The following is a 20,989-nucleotide window of genomic DNA, read 5'->3' on the forward strand; positions in this document are numbered from 1 at the left end:
AAAGTATACAAGGAAGTCTTATGGTTCTTTATAAACTCAACATTCAGTTTTAAAGTGAAAATAACCAACAGCTCTCTCTTGGTAGCAAGGATAAGATATAATTTTTAAAATAGTTCCTTCAATTTATTCAATTCATTTTTTCCTGTAATTAAGTTATTGAGAAATTTGTCAGGCTTCAGAACATGTTCACAATTATTTGGAATCTCCAAAATATTTCTGTGGAGAGAGAGAGAGAGAGAGAGTATATGTATGTATATATGTATATATATATATGGTATTCAGGTTTGTTCAGGTATTTTCCCACGTCATTGTAGTTGTGCTTTTAAAGTTGTAGCAACGTTTCGGCAAATCTCATCTGCCATCATCTGCTACTTGATTTGTGGTATTTGGTATTGTAAAAATTTAAAACATGCGCTCATTCAATAGCAGAGCACGGCTGAAATTAAGAGAAGGGAGAACCTGTTTATTTACTCTTAGATACAGAACGAAATAATGTGAACGTCCCTATTCCTTTTCTCATGAGTCAACACTTCTTGGCAAATGTTTTCCTCGTTTCATTTGCCATTACCAATTAAGCGAAGTTATGAAACAAGGAATAACTTTTAAGGGACCCTGAAGCACAACACAGCCGAAAGTAAAAGTGAGCTACACAGCTTACCACCGACTTTCCCGCCTAGAACAGCCATTTCGGGGGAGGAACGTTCCCTTTCCGTGACGTCCCACGAAGGCCGCCCTATCTAACGACTGGGTGCACGTGCTAGATAGAGAGCCAGAGGCGTGCAGTTTACGCCTGCGCTCTGCGATGCTACATAAATGAGAGCGTTCTTACTTTTCTGGCGGGGCGGGGATGGGATGTAAGCGGTGGAAGGCTTAGCAGGGGCCCGCCGCCGCTCTTAGGTGTAGCCCCACCCGCAGCGGCACGTGCCGCTTGTTTCCTCCCTTACGCTTCTGGTTGGTGGCCCGGGGATCCCCACGTGCATGCCTGCGAAGAAGAAAAGTGTCAGCGGCGGATGCGTGACCGTGTGGTTGTTTGCCTGCGAGCTGGGGACTCTCCTGCTGGTTTTGCCGCACCGCCAACTGCGGAGCTTTTGCTCAGCTTCCGAGCACCTTTGGCGGCTGCTATGCTGTGGAATAACTCAGGCTGCGCCTCAAGCTCCAGTCCTGTGCCCTCCGGTGCCTTTTCCTTCCTTCCATGACTGCTCCTTCGCCGGTGGCGGCAACCGTCCTGGGGAGAGTCATGGCCCCTGGGCCTCCTGAGCATGCTGCTTTGGCAGCCGATCCCCCCGTGAGCGCGGCTAGCGGGAAGCAGGAGCCCCGGGCAGTGCTGCCCGCTCAGAGAACGGTTCCTTCTCCCTCCTGTCGGGCGATACCCACGGGCAGCCCTGCCAGGTTTGTCCTGAATCCTGTGGGCTCCAGGCTTCCCCTAAGTTTCGTCCCACCCTTTGCCCTTCAACCCCAAGTGCTGCCTGCTGCTCCCATAGGAATCAAACTAACCCCCTCGACTCCGGGTCAGCAGTCTAGCAACATGGGTGTGGGGCAGCCCACCCCTCCCTCCGGAGGACCCAAACCCGCACAAACGACAATACAATTGCCTGCTAATTTTCAGATCCCCCAAGGTAAGCAGCTCCCTTTTAGGACCGTCCGTTTGATCTTAATGATGGCTCTTCTGCCACCTCCCTATATAAGCTGAGTCAAAGTTACGGTGAATTTTGAAGCACCCGAATGATGCTGGTTTCTGCGAAGTTTTGCTCTGTCTAAACCCTTTTCTAAAAACCGGATATATAAAAACCATGTGTGGAGTAGTGCAGCTATAAACTTCTTCCATGGTTAATTTCATATTTAGAAAATTGTATTCACAATTTCTTGAACAATATTAGGCCTTTTGAGATGTGAGGGGATAGAGAAGAGAAGGGTCCAGATATTTAACATTTCTCAGTATATCTGATTCAAACTATCGCACTAAATTACCCAATGTATATCCAAATTCTCTAAATTGTACTTGGGCTGCTTGGGCAGAGACTTTCTTTTTGCCCATCTTCAGAAATACCCCATATGTAGGACAACTCAGTTTTACTGAGTTCTCAACATTTTCTAATTGTACTGAATATTGTATATCAGTTCATTCCAAAAAACATCCACATCATACCTTTCGACTGTTTGGTCAGTGGTTACCTTTGAAATGTGTGTGATACAGTGAAATATTGGGAATAAGGGTCAGGATTCTCTGCGTGTCAAAATAGTCTTAACCATGGTCTTTCATTCCTAAAAGTCCAAACAATAGGAAGGTCCAGGTGTGGATTTAAGAGTTTTAGAAAGTTGAGAAAAACTCTGTATAACTAAATGACACTGTTATTTCTTTCCCTCATTTTCCAGGTTTAGAAATGTTTAATGTAAAATAATAAGAAAAATTAGCAGTTAAATTCTTAAATCTAGAATAAGGTTTATATGTTTTAGGGTGCGAGTCTCTGAAATAAACACAAATTTACTGAATATGTTTATCAAGCATTCCAAATATTTGCAAGAGTATTTTTCATGTGCAAAACCAAAGTTTTGAGGAAATAAGTAACTTTTAAGGTATGCATATATGTCTTCTGTTGGCTTCTTTTTATTGCCACTTATTTTTTCCCAAACATCAGGGTCTTTTCTTGTATTATCAATTCAAAATAACCAGGTATTAGATTTATTATTACCTTCCATTGCGCAACTTGGTTTTACTTCATCTAATTTTATATGATTTACTTTCGTTCTGTATCAACCATTTTTTCAACACGCCAAAGGCTTTCCCCTTTTTTGAGAGTTTAGCTTTACTGCCATGTAAAGCCATAGGTTGGGCAGTACAGTATATAACATTCCTGTGAGCTTAGAAAAATACAGTCTGTTCCTATGTTAATTTCTTCTCTGTCTCTTTGCATTCAGTTGGTATTACCTGTTAAACCAATCAAGGCTTTAAAATTATTGCTGTCATATTCTGTTCTTTCACTTTCAGTAACATATTTTACTTCTAGCCAAATCAGTAGCATTTTCAGGATATCTGAAATTGTTGAAGTTTCTCCTAGGATTTTTAATGCCGATTTCTGTTTTTCTATTCCAGCATTTCTTAGAGTAAATTTGATGTTACATTTTAAAAAGCTGACTGTATGCAGTCTTACTTTGATGCCATTATTCCTGTCTCAATTCTGAACTTTCAGTTTCTCCAAACTTTATTTTAACTGTTGTTTTCTGTTCATCCAATAAGTTCACCCATGATTTTAAGAGCTATCTACAATTTGTAGTAGTTTATGTGAGATAAATTTAATTGTTTGGTATACTGGTCTTTTTTTGGTAAAGAATTGATCTTTTGGTTTATTGTCAAAAAAATATCTTAATTATTAAATTGAAATATGTAATAATTGTAACAATTAACAATTTCCAAATAAAAATCCATTATATCAGGTCTCCAACCTTCCCGACCTCAGGGACCATTAAATTTGTAATTTTAAATCCCGTGGATCTGCCTAATATTAGCTGGGTGGGCGTGGCTAGGTGATCATGTGACTGGGTAAGTGTGGCCAACTCGATGTCACTCACATTGAGGGGCACCTCGCCGGCCTCTACTCACCCCTCCCCTCCCAGCCATTCCTCACTTGCCTGGCTGGGCTCCTTAGGGAACAGGAAACAGTTGTTGGAGCTAAGCAGCCCCCATGAGAAAGAGTTGGCAAAACAGCTGGCTCAGTTCAAATTGGATCTTACCAAGAAAGGGGCTCAGCAGAAGCACCTCACTGAGAACTACGGGCATAGACTTTCCAAGCAGAGGGAAGACCCGTGGGAGTGCAAGGCCAGGTATCGGCACCTGGAAGCTCAGTAGGCTGAGATGGTCAGCCAGTTCCAGGCCATGATGCAGTCCCCCTGGAACAAAACCAGTGGCCCTTCCCTCCAGCCTTTGCCCAAAGCCCCGAACCAGGAGGTTGAAGCAGACCCCAAGTTGGAATTTCTGTCCCCCTTTGATTCACACAAAAAACCCCGAAGGGGGAGATTCTGCAGCAAAACAAACGTTCATTGCATGTATCCGGCCCAGGGACCATAGTTTGAGGAACCCTGATTTAGTGCAATATAAAAAATGCAAATAATTTTTCTGGGGATCACCAAAATTTTCTCGTGGACCATCAGTGGTCCACGGACCACCACTTGGAGACCCCTGCATTATATCATGATTAGTAGATTCTGGTGCAATAAGTTGGTATATCTACTGTATGTCATAACAGTATTTTATATTTGAAAATTAAAATCTGTTTTGAGATCTCCTTGGTACTTCCGAGTTTGGTTGGTTTAATGCAGACATTTTCATTACACAAACTATGTAACATCAGTGGTAATGGGGAGTGGGGTTTGCTCTCAGTTTATATTCTAGTGGTTTGCCATGTCAGCATTGCTAGAAGTGGCCTTGGTAGTTTTTTGGTTGGGCTGTTTATTGTTAGCTTGTTTGGCAGTTCTTTTTGTACCCTTGTACATTGTCTCTTTTGAACGGTTGTAGATGTTTATGGCTGTGTACCTATTGATGGCCGATTTGTCAGAATGCCAGACTTCCTGGTATTCTCTAGTGTTTTCAGACTTGGCTTAGTCTAGGATGATTACAGTCTCCAGTTGAAACTATGGTTAAGTCTGTCCATGTGTTGTAAAACTAAAGAATTTTTATCTTGTCTTCTGACTGCTAGTTGGTGTTTATGGGTGCGTTCTGCTAGTTTTCTGCCTACATAGATTGTGCTACACAGTGGCTATTATATACCTTTCACTGCATATTGTAGAAGACTTCTATTTTTTCTTCTGGAGCTGCTGGGTGTTTTGGCTTACTTAGGATATTCTAAGGATGTTCTTCTTTTTCCTTGCATAGCATTGTTTTAGCCAACTCAAATGCAGAATTGGAATGTCAGCCCTACAAATAGATCAAGAAACCAATGTTGTATAGGTCTAAAACTTTTATTAGAATGCCTGTGGTAGAATATTTCAAGTTTGATTGTGTTTCCCCTCTTTCATTTTCATGGGAATTAAGTGAAAACCTGCAAATCAGCAGGCAGCAAGATTAGTCATTGGTAAAACACTTCCAAATAAAAACAATTAGAACCATAAGAAGGGAGATGGCATTTATAGGAATTGACTTCTGGAAAATTATGCTCAATCATAATAAAGAAGCACAGCGTCTCCTTGTCTAAAGAACTCCCATTTTTGTTGTGTTTTGTAAGAACACACTATTTTGAGGAATTGGTTATTATTGTAATACTCCTTGTGCTGTTTAAGCAGTATCAACAGACGATAGAATGATGTGAAATTCTTGTGGAATTAGGATGCTAATTTTCTCACCTGTAAACATTGATTACACAGGAGATAGCTGAGAAACTGTTCCTTGTCTAAAATACTTATTTTGGATCTTTCCGTGAAACATACCTGTTACTGGTGAAACTCATACTGTCAATTTCATAACTTCCTCTCTGTTCATTTCCATATTCTTCTGTCTCTGATATGTGCATTTTGGATTTATACCTGACTATTGGTCTTTCCATTATTGAGGCACACTACAAGGTCTCCACTGCAGAAATCCTTAAATAACTCAAATTTTCCTTGCACTGTACTATTTTCACAGATGGAACAGCCTCAGGAATATTTTTAACAGAAATAATAGTTTTAACTTCATTGTTTCTCAATATGCATATTCTTTCTGCCATATGATAACCAGTAGCCCTTGGTGCAATGTTTATTTCTAGGTTTGATAACCAAAGAAAGGAATAACAATTGTTGCAAGTCTGTTGAATTTGATTTATACATGGTCATTTTTCATCTGTCGCTTTATTCCATTTATTTATTCCATCTGATGTTCATTTTGTTTTTAAGCAATCCATTTAAAATATCAGCACATTGTTCCTAGGACATGCATTTTAATGCACTTTTCATAATGTACTTTTTTTAACCAGAAGCTTATTTTGTGATTTTTATACTTGTTTCTCACTTTCCCTATGCAGTCACTAAAACCAGTCCACTGGGCATCTTGTCCTCAATTTCAGGAGCTATGTTGATATAACTGTATTTATTTATGAAATCTATAGGCTATTTAAATCTATCATAGCTTTGGGCATGTCAGCACCAGAGAAATCAGAAGATTCAGGCAGTTCAAATGTGTATAAAGATCTATTGTAAGCTTAAGCTCTCTACAAGAATCTGAACTACTAATAGTCAAGGGAAATTAGCGGAAGTTAAGAATATAACTTAATTAGGAATTCTAGGTGGGCTGCACTTAGAGCTCTTGTGAAGTGTGAAAGGACTTGTGACTGATGACGCATCCACTCCTCCCTCAGGATCAGCCTCATCATCTCCTACAGCTTATAAAATATAACAATAAAAACAAATTATGCATCCTTTAGAATAGGGGTGTCAAAGTTGTATCATCATGACATAATCACATGACATATCACAAGTTTTTCCCCTTCACTAAATCGGGTGTGGGCATGGCTAGCGCGTGATGCATCTGGCCCATGGGCCGCGAGTTTGACAGCCCTGCCTTAGAAGAAAAACATTTGGTGGAAAGCAACTATATAATGACCAAATGCCACACAAAGAATCTGCTTTCACTCTGACCCAAAATTTGAGGGAAGAGCAAGGCCATGGGAAGCTCAGTGCTTAACAACAATAATTGGGACTGGCAACTCCATCATTAAGCCATATGGTCATAAAATCAATGTAATTTGATTGGACCAACTTACAACAGTAAGTTGCCATTGTTTGTTTATTTATTAAATTTATTTGCTTCCCATCTCAACCACAAGGTGATTCTGGGTAGCTTATAGTGTTAAAATGAATAAAACAATGCAACAGTATGTATACAACAAAAGTAAATGCTATAAACATACAAATAAAGTTAAAAGATGGGGAGGACGGAGTAGGCTAAGCAAGGGTGAGGTGGGATCTGTTATTAACCTGTCAACCACCTCCAATATTGCCTTTGGAGCCCCAGGCCAACTGGCAGAGCCAGGTCTTCAAGCCCTTGGGGAAAGTCAGGAGAGTGGAATCCAACCTCACTCCTTGGGAGAACAGGAGCAAATTGGTTAAGCAAATGGTGGTTAGGCATAATTTCACACTTTGCATCTTCCTGTAGGCTTCCCCAGTGACTTTTATTCATTGGAAGCCAGCAGTGAAGGACACAAATGATGATCATGGGATTGTGGGAATTGCAGCCGTCACAATTATAAGTTGTATTGTAAGCAGACATCCAGATTGTGATCACATGACAGTGGGAAAGTTGCAATGGCCACCACTACAACTCTCAGTCATAAATCTTGTTCAGTGCCATCTTAACTTTGAACGGTCACTGTTGCTGAACAAGTGGTCATTAAAGAAGGACTACCTTACATATAAAGCTCTAAAAGCCCTAAAGCCTGTTCTGATCTTCTTTTCTGCCCGCCCAACCCCATTTTTCTTAAAGAAAACATATCTTGTAAAAATAATACAAATACTAAACACCAGCTTAATTATAATGTATATTTGTATTTGTAAACCAAACAAAATTTTCTCCAGTGATATAGTGGGATAGAGCTAACAAACTTAAACTCTTGAAATACTTGAATGTTGTATTTTATTTGTACCAGTAGGTGGCAGTGTTCTATAATCTACAATTTGATACACAATATTAAAAGTTATTCTCAATCTTGCATAAAGTTTGCATTCTTTTGTCAGTAGAAGACAAATAGGAAAAAGGTATACCTTACATCATACCTTATGAATATATTTCTAACATTTAATACAAAATTACAACCCTGGTATAACATAATTACAAACTCACTATACCACATTTACAGAGTACAGCTTGTTTCTAAGTTTATTATAATCAAAGCATTTGAACAAAATTGTTAGTAGGCAATAGGATTTTGTTCAGGGTTTCTTTTTTGTTAATAGTTTTCATTAAATATTTTCACATAACTACAAAATATATATGCAACTATATGTACTGAAAGAAAAAAGACAGAAAAGATAATAGAAGTAGAAGAGAGTGCTGGTAGAAAGAAAGAGATATTAAGCTATTTTCAATCTTCTTTATAGCAGTTACAAACAAATTCATTATCTGTCCTTCCTCTTTAAAGTTACAACTTGCTTTTCTTTTTCTCATACTCAACTTGTTTTATTTAGCAAATCTGAAAATCATCAAATGCATGTTTTTCCATTTTCAGCATAAAGCCCAGAAGAGGTTTCCAGTCTTTTATAAAAGTAATTCCTATCACTGAATAACAGGTCATTTTTCACCATTACTGCATATTCTGCCATCTTCGTGATCTATTACTCTGTTATGGATATTCAGCATTTTTCCACCTTTGTGCTTATAACCAGTAATAATATTGCTGCAGTTACCACATACAATATTGGTCTTCAATACATTTACTCTAATTGTCTACCCATAAACCCCAATAAGAATAGTTATTGTATCATCTGAATATTGGTCTTTAAAATTCTTTGTATAATTATATACATTTGAATCCAATACTTTGCTTTTTTGCAAGCCCCCACTATAACTCATTTTCAGTAGTGATTAGAAGTACTTTTATATATCTTTGATAATGCCTTTGATAATGTCTGCTTATGTGCAATCATCATTTCATACATATTCCTTCTTAAATTGAAATGCAATGTGAATTTCAGTGTTTTAATCCACATTCTCTCCCATTTGTATGTTATAACCAAAAATTATAACTCATTTAATCATGTATCCCATCACTTACTCTGTTTGAAATCTCTGCAAAAGTTTATGCATTTTAACAAGAACATGTTCATCATTTGTACATACCAGTAATACAATTTCAAATTCTGTTTTATGTTCAATCCCAGTTTCCTTTTTACTTATATTAAATGTCTCTTAATTATTTACATGAAAACCATTGAAAATTAAATCTTCCTGCAGTCAGTTGTTCTCTTGATTTCATCATAAGTTGTCCATCTTCTTGTACTAACAATTACTAATATGTTAACCATTTGTCTTTTTCCATTGTTTCTTTTTTATAAAATGCTTCTTGTGCTCAAACCATTAAGGTATTTTTGGGCATAACCTGGGCTTATCTATATACCATACTTTAAAATAGCATTAGTTTTTTTTCACTTAGTATGCAGTATGTGAAATTATGTTTGACATGGAGAAATAAGATTTCATTTCCACTATCCTCCCCCCATTGGAATATCCCAATTGATCTGTACTATTCAGTAAACTATTAATGTAAATTAATGTAAAAGCAATTGTGTGTTTTGAGTATAGCAAATACTATCTTTTTTTAATCTGTTCTCCTAGTGTCAATAAAGGCTAGCATTCATATGTGAACCATCTTAACTTTGCATTAAAATTAGAAATAACCTGAGCTGACAAGCTTGATAATACTTAAAAGTACTGTATAAGGCTCTTGGGACTTTTCTAACTGTGAAGAACTGTGAGCAAATTAATTCTGAATTTGCTTGTTGCTTAAATATGCTTGATGGTTTTTTTGTGGAGTGAAAATATTAGGCACATTTATTGTAACTAGCTGCGAAACTGCAAAAAGTGTAGTCATCTATAATTTTAAAAGGCTCCTGGAGAAATATGCTGCACTATTGCACAGAAGTACTAAAATATTGCAGTATTTCCTATCTTAACATAACTTCTGGCCTAAATACAATAAAGGGTTGTATTTCTTTCACTTTATATTTTCCTATGCTCAAAGTAATATATTTGTTATTTGGTAAGGATGAATAATGGGAAATCTTAAATTATTTTCTCACACAGGAATGATTCTGGTCAGAAGTAATACTGGTCAATTAATGTTGATATCTCAACAAGCATTATTACAAGCTCAGAATCAGACCTCAAATAATACCAGTGTCAGATGCTCAATGCCTCCAACTGCACCTACCATCAAAATTCAGCCTATACAGGTAATTCCATAACATGAATTCCTTAAATGTTCTTGCTGTTCTTGGTTCCTGTAAGAATTAGATAGTGTGAGTATAGGCTTCATGAAAACCAAGGCATCAGTATAATTCCTAACAGTGTCCAACCAGTCTTCCAGTATTCTGACTTTTTATGCATTCCTTGAAAAATGAGAAAATGACAAGTATCAGTTTTTGTCATTATTGACCTTTACAGGAATGTTTTAGACCAAACTTGACAGCTTTAAGACATGTGGACTTCAACTCCCATAATTCCTCCTCTAATCATGTTAGTTCAGGAATTCTGGGAGTTGAAGTTCACAAGTCTTAAACTTGCCAAGTTTGAAGATCCTTGTTTTAGACCCTATACTGCACCCATAAATTGCTTTATTTGAAAATTGACCTATAGTTCTAAATGTGATTAAGCAGTGGTGGCATAGCATACCAGTGTGTTAGAACAGATGATGGGAATCAATTTTCCCAGCTGGAACTGTGGTAAATTGGTGTGTTGTGACTGCCTACATCCTCCTTAGCAGCCAGTTTGAGACACTGCTCCTAGAATGCTTTCAAAATGTGTTCCCCTTCCCCACAAATTGCTGGCTTCTTTGCTATTATAATGCAACTTTGTGCATATAGAATTGCAAGGCCCTTAGAATTAATCTGACGTAGGATTTCTTTTGCTTTTTCTAGTACAATTTGTCTATAAGTAAGAAAGCATTTTTTCCACAGTTACTGCTGCTGTTATTGTTTTCATGTGATAAATATTTGCAGTTTTAAAAATATTTTCTTGTATATAAGGCAGCATGAATGTGTATTTGGATAATGCCATAAATGCAACTTAACTCTACTCTAACGTTTTGTATTATCCTGAGTGCTATAACATTTGTAATAACAGTCAAAGAAGTTTACAACTTACACAAAAATAGAAAAAGTGTGTATAGGGGGAATCTACTATTTATATGCCAAAGCAGATAATTTATTTCCAGTTGGTAAGGAACTTTCATTGACTACTAGCTGGAAAGTGATTTCTTTTTTTCCATTACCTTTGTTTCTATATTTTATTGAAAGACTTCTGGAACTCAGGTACTTAAAGTACTAACGGCTCCTGTTAAAACGCTGTCTTGGGCAACTCGTTCTATTACTTCTACTGTTAAGAAGCCTGCTGTAATTCAGGTATGATTTGCATTCTGTTTTCTGATTTTTAGTTTCCTAACTTAACATTTGTATTAGAGTAGTTCACAAATCTAAAGAAAAAACTGTGGTTTTAAAATATGCAGTTCCAGATATTTTAGACCTATGTGTCTTTCTCCACTGCACACAGCCTATATAAATTATTTCTGATCAATATTGTCTATAGGGAGTAGCAATTCTAAGTTTCTAATGACGTGCAGCAGTAAGATGATCAGCCTCATCAGGTGTTATAGATTCTCTGCTTCTCAGAGCTAATGAAATTTGTAACATTTTTTTTTTGTAGATATACTTGTGCTTGTAGTAGTCACAGCTTTAGGTGTTTTGTCTTTATATTTGTCTTTGATTTGAGCAAAATGAAACTGGCTCTTCTTGCTTGCTATAAGAATTGGATAAGCCAGAAGTAAGAAGGCCCTTGCTTTCTTCAGTCTGCAGTCCCTTTACAAGCCATCACACTGCTAGCAAACCTCCTTCTAAAACAATAAAGTAAGCATTTAGCATGATACAGATGCTATGTGAGCATTGAATCAAATAAGAAAGGGAGGGAGCAGATCAGTAGCACAATCAGCCACTAAGTCATGGCTAGCTATGGTTTCTTGCTGGCCTTCAGTGTGAACCATTATCCCAGGTGCCTTTGCAAGTGGCTGCCCTGCTACTGTTAATAATTTTGTGAATTGAAAAAGAAAATCAAAACTTTTCTTTTATTAGCTCGACTATCCTATGGTGATATGATTGTGCCTATAAGATGTAAAAGTTGAGAAAAGACCAAGACGCTGTATGGAGTCATTTGGCAGCCAATCCTGCCTTCTGTCTCTTACATACAAAGGCCGAGATGTGAGACATTAATCACCAATTATTTCCCTATTTGGGCTTGTATAACGCATAGTGTTCTGATTTAGACAAATAAAATATAATAAAGCATAGGTATAGATTGTGGCAAAAATTTCTAGTTAAATTCAGTTTAACCCATGGGCTACTTTTAGGTAATTGTACTTTCCCTAACCAGATCATGCCATGCAAGTGAGGTATCTGTATGAAATCTTGGAAAAGGAATTGACCAAAGGAAAAAAAAGGTAGGGCAGAGAAACTTGGATGTAGAAAAGAAAAGTGAACGCTAGTTGTTCTCTTCCTTATCTTTTAGAATTCATCCAATAATTTTGAAAACAAAATATCATGTAATAAAATAAAAAAACAATATTACAGTCCAAATAACATAAATTAGCCCTGTAAAAAGACTGCCTTAAAAATCAATCTAGCATCCTCAATTTAATTTTAATTGATGTGTCAGAATTAGTGTGGCTGTGACCATTGTTAAATGCAGAAAGAAGTAGTCTTCTGAATCTTTCCCAGGGTGATTAAAAAGCTTGGTTACTCTTGTAAAGTACAGATAGTCCTCAACAGTTGAACCCAAAACTTCTGTTGTCAAACAAGACAATTGAGGTGGGCGTGGCTAGGTGGTCATGTGACTGGGGTGGGCGTGGCTAGGTGGCCATGTGACTGGCAAACCGAATATAAGTGGTCCTCGCTTTATGATTTTTGCCCCATTTTACAACCTTTCTTGTCACAGTTGTTAAATGAATCATTGCAGTTAAGTTAGTAACATGGTTGTTAAGTGAATCTGACTTCCCCATTGACTTTGCTTGTCTGAAGGTTACAAAAGCCCAGGAGACTGCAACTGCTACAAATATGAGTCACATGCCAAACATCTGAATTTTGATTTATGTGACCATGAGGAACGGTCATAAGTGTGAAAAACAGTTATGAGTCACCTTTATTGACTTTGTTACAGTGCCATTGTAAGTTTGAAAGGTCACTAAACGAGCTATTGTAAGTTGAAGACTACCTGTAAACCCTGTCTCAAATACTAATTTAATATACAGTTCTTTAAGAGGTTATGCATCAGTCAAAGGAAAATTCACTCTCATGGAAATAAGTTTTGTTATGCAGCAACATCTGTGTGGATCCTTCCAGGAATGTTGCAAGTAACTTGTATGTTGAACTTGAATGTTTTTCAGTCTGGAGCATCACCAAATATAGACTCCACAACAAAGTCATCAGTTGCTGGATCATCAGCAAAGCCTCCTGTTTCTGACTCTAGCATGTTGGTTTTCACTTCAAAACCAGTTCCTGATACAGATGACCCCAGAGTCACCCAGTCTATCAGTTACGCAGTAAGTACAAAATAGGCTAGCGCTGCAGAAAGAGTAATTTTCTAAGTGTTTGATCTAAGTCACAATCTTCTGTTTCCTTGTCAGGAAATGCTGGAAAATGTGAAAAAGTGCAAAAATTTCCTTGCAACACTAATAAAGCTGGCCTCCAGTGGATCTCAAGCACCTCAGATGGGACAGAATGTGAAGCATCTGGTTCAAAGTCTGTTGGTAAAAGCTCCTCTGCAAGTACATTGTCCTGATTCTGAATGTCTTTGCTCAGGAATGTTTCCGGTGGGACTTCATCTGTGTAGAAGGTTGCAGTTTGAAGCTGCTTGGTTGGAATTTCCGAACTTCCTACCCATCTAAACCTACCTGTATCTTCTAGTCCTTACATGCACGGTATCAAATAGAGCTATATAATTGTAGCCCTGTTGGCATCTTCACGGCCTCCAGGAGAAGCCACAAAGACATTACATAATGTTGTATTTAATCATACCTGTTATCACACAAATGAAATTGATTACAATTGAATGCTGCATCATTTGTACCATTCATATAATGGTGCCATATGTTGTCATTTCATCACAGAAAATCACTTCTTTATTTGGGCAGTGTTGAGTCACTGATCAAACAGCAACTGGTCAGTAACTTTGCAGCTCAGTACTTCTCAAGTGGTACCAGCTGTGAAAGCTTACACGAGTATGTTATATATTTATTTTTTGTGAACATTTATAGGGAAACTAATTTTATAGATAACTCTGGGAAGCTAACAACATCAAATTATTAGAAGGGGCGGTTTTGCATCTATATACTAATTGCCTTCGAGTGCCATTTCTGTGGTTGACTTTTACTTCTGCTTGTAGAAGTCAAATCCTACTAAAACTTAGCAGTGTTGCTTTCTGAAGGGAAGGAATCCGTGTTTTTGCTATATCCAACATTAGATTTGCTGCATGATAAAAAAAAGAATTTACCTTAAATATGAAAACTCATTCTTATACTTGCAAGTATGTTCAGTAAGCTTGGAGTAATATAATAGCTTAAAGCCTGTCTCTGCTATAATTTTATTTACATATTTTAGCCCATCTTTATTATTTTTATAAATTCATTTTGTCTAAGATCTATATTTTCCAGAATGGAGACACTGTGTGAAATAATCATCACTTTACTTCTAGTATATAGTGAGCCAAGGTTAAATACTGACTTTACAGTTATAGTAATCTGTTATAATTTTATTTACATATTTTTAGCCCATCTTTATTATTTTTATAAATTCAAAGGAGCAAACATACTAGTACCTCATCATATTTTCCACTCGATACTCAACCAAGTAACCCGTGTTGGGTGAATTGGACTAAGAGAGAGTGATTGACCCAAAGTCATCCAGCTTGCTATAATTCATAGTATGATTTTAAATATGGGAGGGAAGAAAAAAGGAATGAATATCATGCTTAAATAGTTAGTCCCCACTTGACCCACAACCATAATTACCTTTTTTTTTTTTTTACTTTCCCCCCCCCCCCCCCCCAAACCGTTAGGGTAACTAGTTATAACAGATACAAAGCTATATAGGTAGTCCTTGATTTATGACCATAATGGAAACCAGAATGCCATGGTCATTAAGCAAATTTCTATTGGTGTTTTTGTTCCAGAAACTGGCTGGAAAGGCTGGAAACCAGCAAAAACATAGTAAATCATGATCACCTTATCGCAGAATTCTGTAACTGGCTGTAAAAGTGAGCTGGTTTCCAAGAGCTGAAATGTGGCCATGTGACTGCTGGGCTTCGTACAGCTGTTGGAACTCGAGAACTAAAGTAGCTTTTTTTATAAGTAGCTTTTAGTGGGTCTGTAATGATTTTTAATAGTCGCTAAGTGAGGACTGCCTGTAGTTCTTATATTTCAAACTCATAGTAAGTGTACTGCATGACTAGAGTAGGCAATCAGTTGTTTTTGCTATGATTGGCACCACAGCACCCGTACTTCTGCACCCTTAGGCACACTGGACCGAATGGAGGGTAAAATTGAAAATCTCTGCAGAGTATCAGGTTGCCCATATCTGGTATATTTGTGTTTAGTCAAGTGACAGTACTCTAGACGGTCTTTTTCAAGGTGCTTTTCTTATAAACATGTTTTACAGCTTCCTTAAATTTTCCAGTTTTTTGAAACTAGTCAGGAAAATTTTCTTCTTTATGTAACATTGTTCATTGTTATTAAGTAAAAATTGGTTTGAAGAAGACCTTCAATATAAGAAAGGTGTTATATTGAAAAAGTGTGTTGAAAATGTGCACATTATGGGAATAATTAGTACTAGAATGCAAGGGAATTGAGGTTTCCTACTTGTAGGAATGTCTACAGTTTACATTTGTGCTACAATTTCTTTTTCTACCTAGGAAGCTAAAATTGAGCCAGAAGAATTTACCAAAGAACTATATGTGGAATTAAAGTCTTCTCCTCAGCCAAATCTTGTTCCCTTTCTCAAGGTATGTCTTAATGAATATTCTTGTTTCAGTTATCAAATACTATGATGATGAATATGTCATTTGGAGTTGGGATATCTAAAAGCACTTTTATGGACAACAAATTTGGAAAGTCCTTGCTAATGAAATTCCTCCCTTCCCTTCTCTGTTACACCATTGCTGGGTTAAGAGAATAGGTATGGGGAATTCTGGGAGTTGAAGTCCACACATCTCAAAAGTGGCCAAGTTTGAGAAACACTGGGCTAATCCAAAACCAAATTATCACTGAATAATTCAAAGAGACACACTGTTCACTTAGGTGTTGCAAGAAAGCCAGGTAAAGACAGACCACTTTATAAATAATTTCCTTTCAGTTATATTCCTTTCAGATGAGTGCATTTCAACATGAATGGTTCTATCCATGAATCTGGAGATAAGATGCAATGCTTAGCCGAATCCTTTTGCCTAGTTATTAAATTTAGTGCTGCTTAACATTTAGCATGTTTTTGACACTATATACTTCTCCCTGTCAAATATATATTCTAAAACTGATATTAATCTCTTTTGAGTAAATATATGTAAGACAAAGATCACATTTCCACCTTCCTGCACAGATGACAACAATCCTTAATCTAGACTGAAGCTTATGTAATTGACTTCAATTGTAGTTCCAAGTGATTTTCCAAAAATCCTATTTATCTCAAACATTTGCTCTTATCTATGAGAGAGTCAAAGAATATTTGGCTTGAGAAAACAACTGCTGCTTTGAATTTCTAATATGTATGTGTAACTTAAAGTTTGTAAAGTTTTCTTCAAAAATTCTGACAAGATATATTATTTCAAATTACTTTAGTGTATTCTATAATAAAAAGACAGTTACAACTCATTAATATTAGGTATTATTGATATATGGGACTACAGGATTAGTTGTAAACATTTCCATCAGATCATTGGCAGCACTTGTTCTGTTTATGTGCCAGTGCTCAGGCTTACAAAACATTTTCTTGAGAAAGGTTAAGTGCTAACCAGTGTACCTAAAACTTCTGCCACAATGTATGAATGACTGTAGAGATGCAAAGGCAAATACTGTAGTTTGATTCTTGGCAAGCTCTTTTGAATATCATTTAACATAAACTTCATAGATTAAGCAGACCTTTTATATTCCTTTCCAATTTAGCTATTGATGATTTTGGAAAATATTTTGCTTCTGAAAAAGATGTAGTATGGTTTGGGGACAGCAAAATACTAGGTCTGATTTTTTTTTTGTCATCTTTCTTGCCTAGAAGAGTTTACTCGCCTTACGGCAATTAATGCCTAATACAGAGACCTTTATAGAACAATGTCTTCAGCAATCTGCCCCTCAAACAGCTTCTTCTACTTACCCCACTGAATCATCAACTTCTTCCACAGTTGCTGACGGCACTTTGGCCTCCTCTCAATCTGCAACATCAATCCCCAGCTCTCCACTTCAAATATCTTCTCCACCGACATCCGTTTCGGTACCCTGCACGACTACAACAAGTGATTCTGTGTGCCTTCCACTTGTTGAGCCAGCTTGTGCCTTGGCTGCAGGAGCACTCTCTTACCAAGATGACAAGTCCATCTTCTCCACTCAACTGATTGGAGGAATCAATACCATGAAGGCCATACAGACAACTTCCACTACAGAGGAGACGGGAACAGTTTCTCTTCCGGTAGCAAAGCCAGACTGTAACCCAACATTACCTTCAACTACTGTTACTACTAGTTCTATGAAGTCAACCACATCAGCTGGAATGACATCACTTGAAGTGGCAAAACTGTCCTTGACTACTACAGCAACCTCTGCTACATCAGTAATCACAACTCCCCAACCTGTCCTGACTATCACTGAGGCACCAACAGCTGTAAGGGTTGCCAATCCAAATTCTACCCTTCCCCAGCCAATTTGGACTTCTCAGGCTGTAAAAGTAAAACAGTCGGTAAGACAACTTTGCTTGATACTTCATCTACAATGTTCTGAAATATGTATTGCAGAATCTGGGCCTTTTGAATTGACTTATACTCAGAAGTACAATTCAGCCAGCAATTCACATAGGCATCTGCAACAAGCCACCATGGTGAAAATAATGATGACATGCAGGCTGCCCCCATGTATTAGTGTCCTAACAAAAGTATATAAGTAGTTTCATCAGTCTACCCACCCTGGGGGAGTTTATGAATTCTTTCCTTCTTCAGTGAAATTTATGAACATTTATGGGAATTATGTACTTGTTAGCTACTGAAAGTCTTGTGATTGTGGTGGGATATAAATTTAATAAATAAATGTGCCTTAACCTGGGTGATACCCATGTGGCACACAGGTAGTCTTCAGTTAATGGCCATTTATTCAGAGACAATAGTGAAGGAAGACACTTAAGCTGCTCCACAAAGTTGCACCTGTAGCAATGTCCCTGCAAGTCGTCTGATTGCCATTCAGGAATTTGGCAACCAGCTTGCAATTACAATGGCTGCAGCATCCCATAGTCACGTGATCATTTGTCTGACTTCCAACAAGCAAAGTCAATGGGGAAGTCAGCAGCAGGTCACAAATGGTGATCATGTGGAGTTGCGCTTTATGACTGTTACTTAGTGACAGAGTTCCCAATTACAGTTGCTCAATAAGGATTACCTGTGTATAAAAAGCTATTAATACTGAGCAACAGATCAGCCTTGGGATACATCAGAATATGTGTCACACTAGATCAGAATGGAGTTTGTTTCATTTTGATTTTGCACTAAACTATGGTTTATTTAATAAGTGTGTAGCCAGACAGTGTGTGAATTGTGGCAGATGTAGTTTTGATGCTAAACCTGACAAAGGACACTCCTGCCAAACTCCTGGCTTCTGAATTTTGGATCTCCTTCTCTCTTATAATGTAGGGTTTAGATAGTAGACAAGATCTTCTTCAAGTACAATATATAGCAAAATTATCCTTTTTAAAAAGACTGGCAATCAGATAGGAGACTTTGGTACTTAAGCAGAGAAATAGCGAGAATGTTTAGCATATGAGGAGCCTGAAATGTGAACTTCAGTATATTGTTGTGTTACAAAGACCCAACAAATAAGCAGTTGTGAAATCATTTAGGAAAAGGCTGTCATGTCCTTTTTGGTGTTACCTGAGCTCTACAGCATTAAGGATGAATCGAAGCAGCAGATGTATTAGGATAGTCAGAAACAGAATATAGCTAGGAGCCATGTGAAACCTTTCACTGAATAGATTCTCTTCATCAAGGCTAGATACATATATAAGCTGCTGAGGGTAGCTATCTTTTGCTTTTATTACTTCAGTTTGCTTTTAATTGTTGGGCCCAAGAGAAACGAATGCACTGGCTCATCTGGAATGAAAGCTTACAGGAAGAGGTTAAGCTCATACACACTTCATTAAACCAAAGCCTTTCAGAATTGAAAGAAGAAAACTTAACAGATGTCAGATACATATTAAAATAACAACCCTTGAGTAGGCATCTAAGCCCTAAAAGAAGCAAGATTAATATCCAGGTAATCAGCTCAATGGCAGAGCATCTGCTGTGCATGTAAAAGCAATAAAGTCCCAATCCTGACTTTTAGTTGAGATACACTGGCTTGATTGGAATTAGCTTTGATCATTTCAAGGCAGAAAATATTAAGCAATGTTCTGATAAAAAATGTAAGATGTAAGAAAATGTCATTAAAGCACCTTCTATACATCCTGCCTATTCTGCCTTTAAAAAAAACTTTGAATATCAAAAAGCAGGCATGCTGTAAAGAATCAACATCAATTTTCATCTGTTGTAGAAAATGGTGAATTGGCAACTTGGTGTTTTGTTTAGGTGTCTCACGAATGAAGGCGAATATACATGTCCCAGGATAATGTTGCAGGATCCAATCTGGGTCAGTCACTGGGACCAGAGGTTTTATCTTCCGAGCTTTTGGATTCCTGCTGGAGCCCATCCTCTGACATCAAGAAGTTCCCCGAGGATGGGATCCAGCACAAGTTCAAAAACTCTGAAGACAAAACATCCGATCCCGGTAACTAACCCAGATTAGATCCTTTTAGATGTCTTCTTATCTGTCTGGAAAATAAAAATAAAATTGGGAGAGAGGAGGAGAATTCAGGGTTTTGGGTTTTGAAGCAATTCCACAGAGTTTGTCTTCTGGTGAATGGATATTTATGATTGGTCATATCCATTGTAGAAATCACTTTGGGTATAGCAGTCTTGCATAACAGTTATTTTATGTGAACCTACATTTAAAATTGCAAATGTGCTTCTTGGGCCAAAAACATTGGAATCCCTAGACTTTACAGAAATACTGGATAGAGTCATAATTAAGATACTTGACTTTAGATGCCTCTATTACAATCTATATCCACATTTCTGCTTTATGTAATGTAATATAGCCTTAACATAATTCAGCTTTAATTATATATATAAAAAACAACACTTCTCCTCCCCATTCTTAGGCAGTCCAGCAATCCTCTAAAAGTGTCTTAAGAAATGTGATGAAGCATCAGCAGGTTTCTACTCTACCTAGTGTGAACAACTTATGTGAAAAAAGACCATTGAATGCTTTTATCCAAGGTAGGCGTCTTCCTGCAGATACGGTTCTAACACTGGGTTTAAAGTGACTTGCCCTTGAACCAAATGGACAGCACTTCTAGGTTCTAGCTTTGGCAATATGTCTGACTGAGGCTTTTAAAATGAAATATGTTGCTAGGATAGTGTTTGAATTTGAGCTGAGAAGTTGGCATATTGAGAATAGGACTCATTTTGTGGTTTTTCTAAAAGATGAATCCTTTGGAGGTTGCCTTTTATCCTAGCAGTTTCTATTAGCCTCATATTAAATTTCTGAATAATAGATACAGAATTGTTGCAGAAATGTACTGTAGCTACGATCTGTTGCTGTGCCTTGTGTTGCTGAAATGGAAGTAACTAATATTCATAAATCTTGACAGGGTTATAAATAAATTCTGATACGGCTGCTAAAGGGCAGATTAAAAAAATACAATTTAATAAGTGCTGTGGTTCAATCCTTTTGGTGCTTGTAGAGTAGATAATACAGCTAGGATGCTTAGGAATGCAGCTCTCAGCATTCCTACAGCTGAAATGTATCATGTTGGAAATAGTTTTCCTTAATAGAAAAGTATTGTGATAGCCCAGGAGTAGGCGCATTGTCACAATACTTTATCAACAAATGAACAGTGTAATTATTCAGTTGCATTAGAAAAAAAATCAGCAGTTTGTCTATAAGAGAGGATAGGCTATTTAAAATTGACTCTTTATTTGAGCAAT

General features: G+C 37.3%; 1 protein-coding gene across 2 annotated transcripts in view; it reads left to right on the forward strand.

Annotated features, from left to right (window-relative positions):
* Nucleotides 1-815: 815 nt before the first annotated feature.
* The window catches only part of TAF4B (TATA-box binding protein associated factor 4b), a 64,640-nt gene continuing 44,466 nt past the window's right edge, over nt 816-20,989 (forward strand). Inside the window, exons 1-8 of one of the 2 annotated variants that reach the window (XM_087961659.1) lie at nt 816-1,616; nt 9,764-9,912; nt 10,975-11,079; nt 13,110-13,265; nt 13,350-13,472; nt 15,632-15,721; nt 16,984-17,658; nt 20,161-20,278. In XM_087961659.1, the coding sequence (XP_087817785.1) occupies nt 1,193-1,616; nt 9,764-9,912; nt 10,975-11,079; nt 13,110-13,265; nt 13,350-13,472; nt 15,632-15,721; nt 16,984-17,658; nt 20,161-20,278 (1,840 nt within the window). In that variant the 5' untranslated portion in view covers nt 816-1,192. Of the gene's footprint in view, nt 1,617-9,763; nt 9,913-10,974; nt 11,080-13,109; nt 13,266-13,349; nt 13,473-15,631; nt 15,722-16,980; nt 17,659-20,160; nt 20,279-20,989 lie in introns of both variants that reach the window. The other variant, XM_087961658.1, reaches the window with a different exon arrangement.

The sequence above is a fragment of the Notechis scutatus genome, chromosome 3, assembly GCF_049901735.1.
Source record: "Notechis scutatus isolate UNSWTSFEM ecotype Mainland chromosome 3, rNotScu1.2, whole genome shotgun sequence".
Lineage (NCBI taxonomy): Eukaryota > Metazoa > Chordata > Lepidosauria > Squamata > Elapidae > Notechis > Notechis scutatus.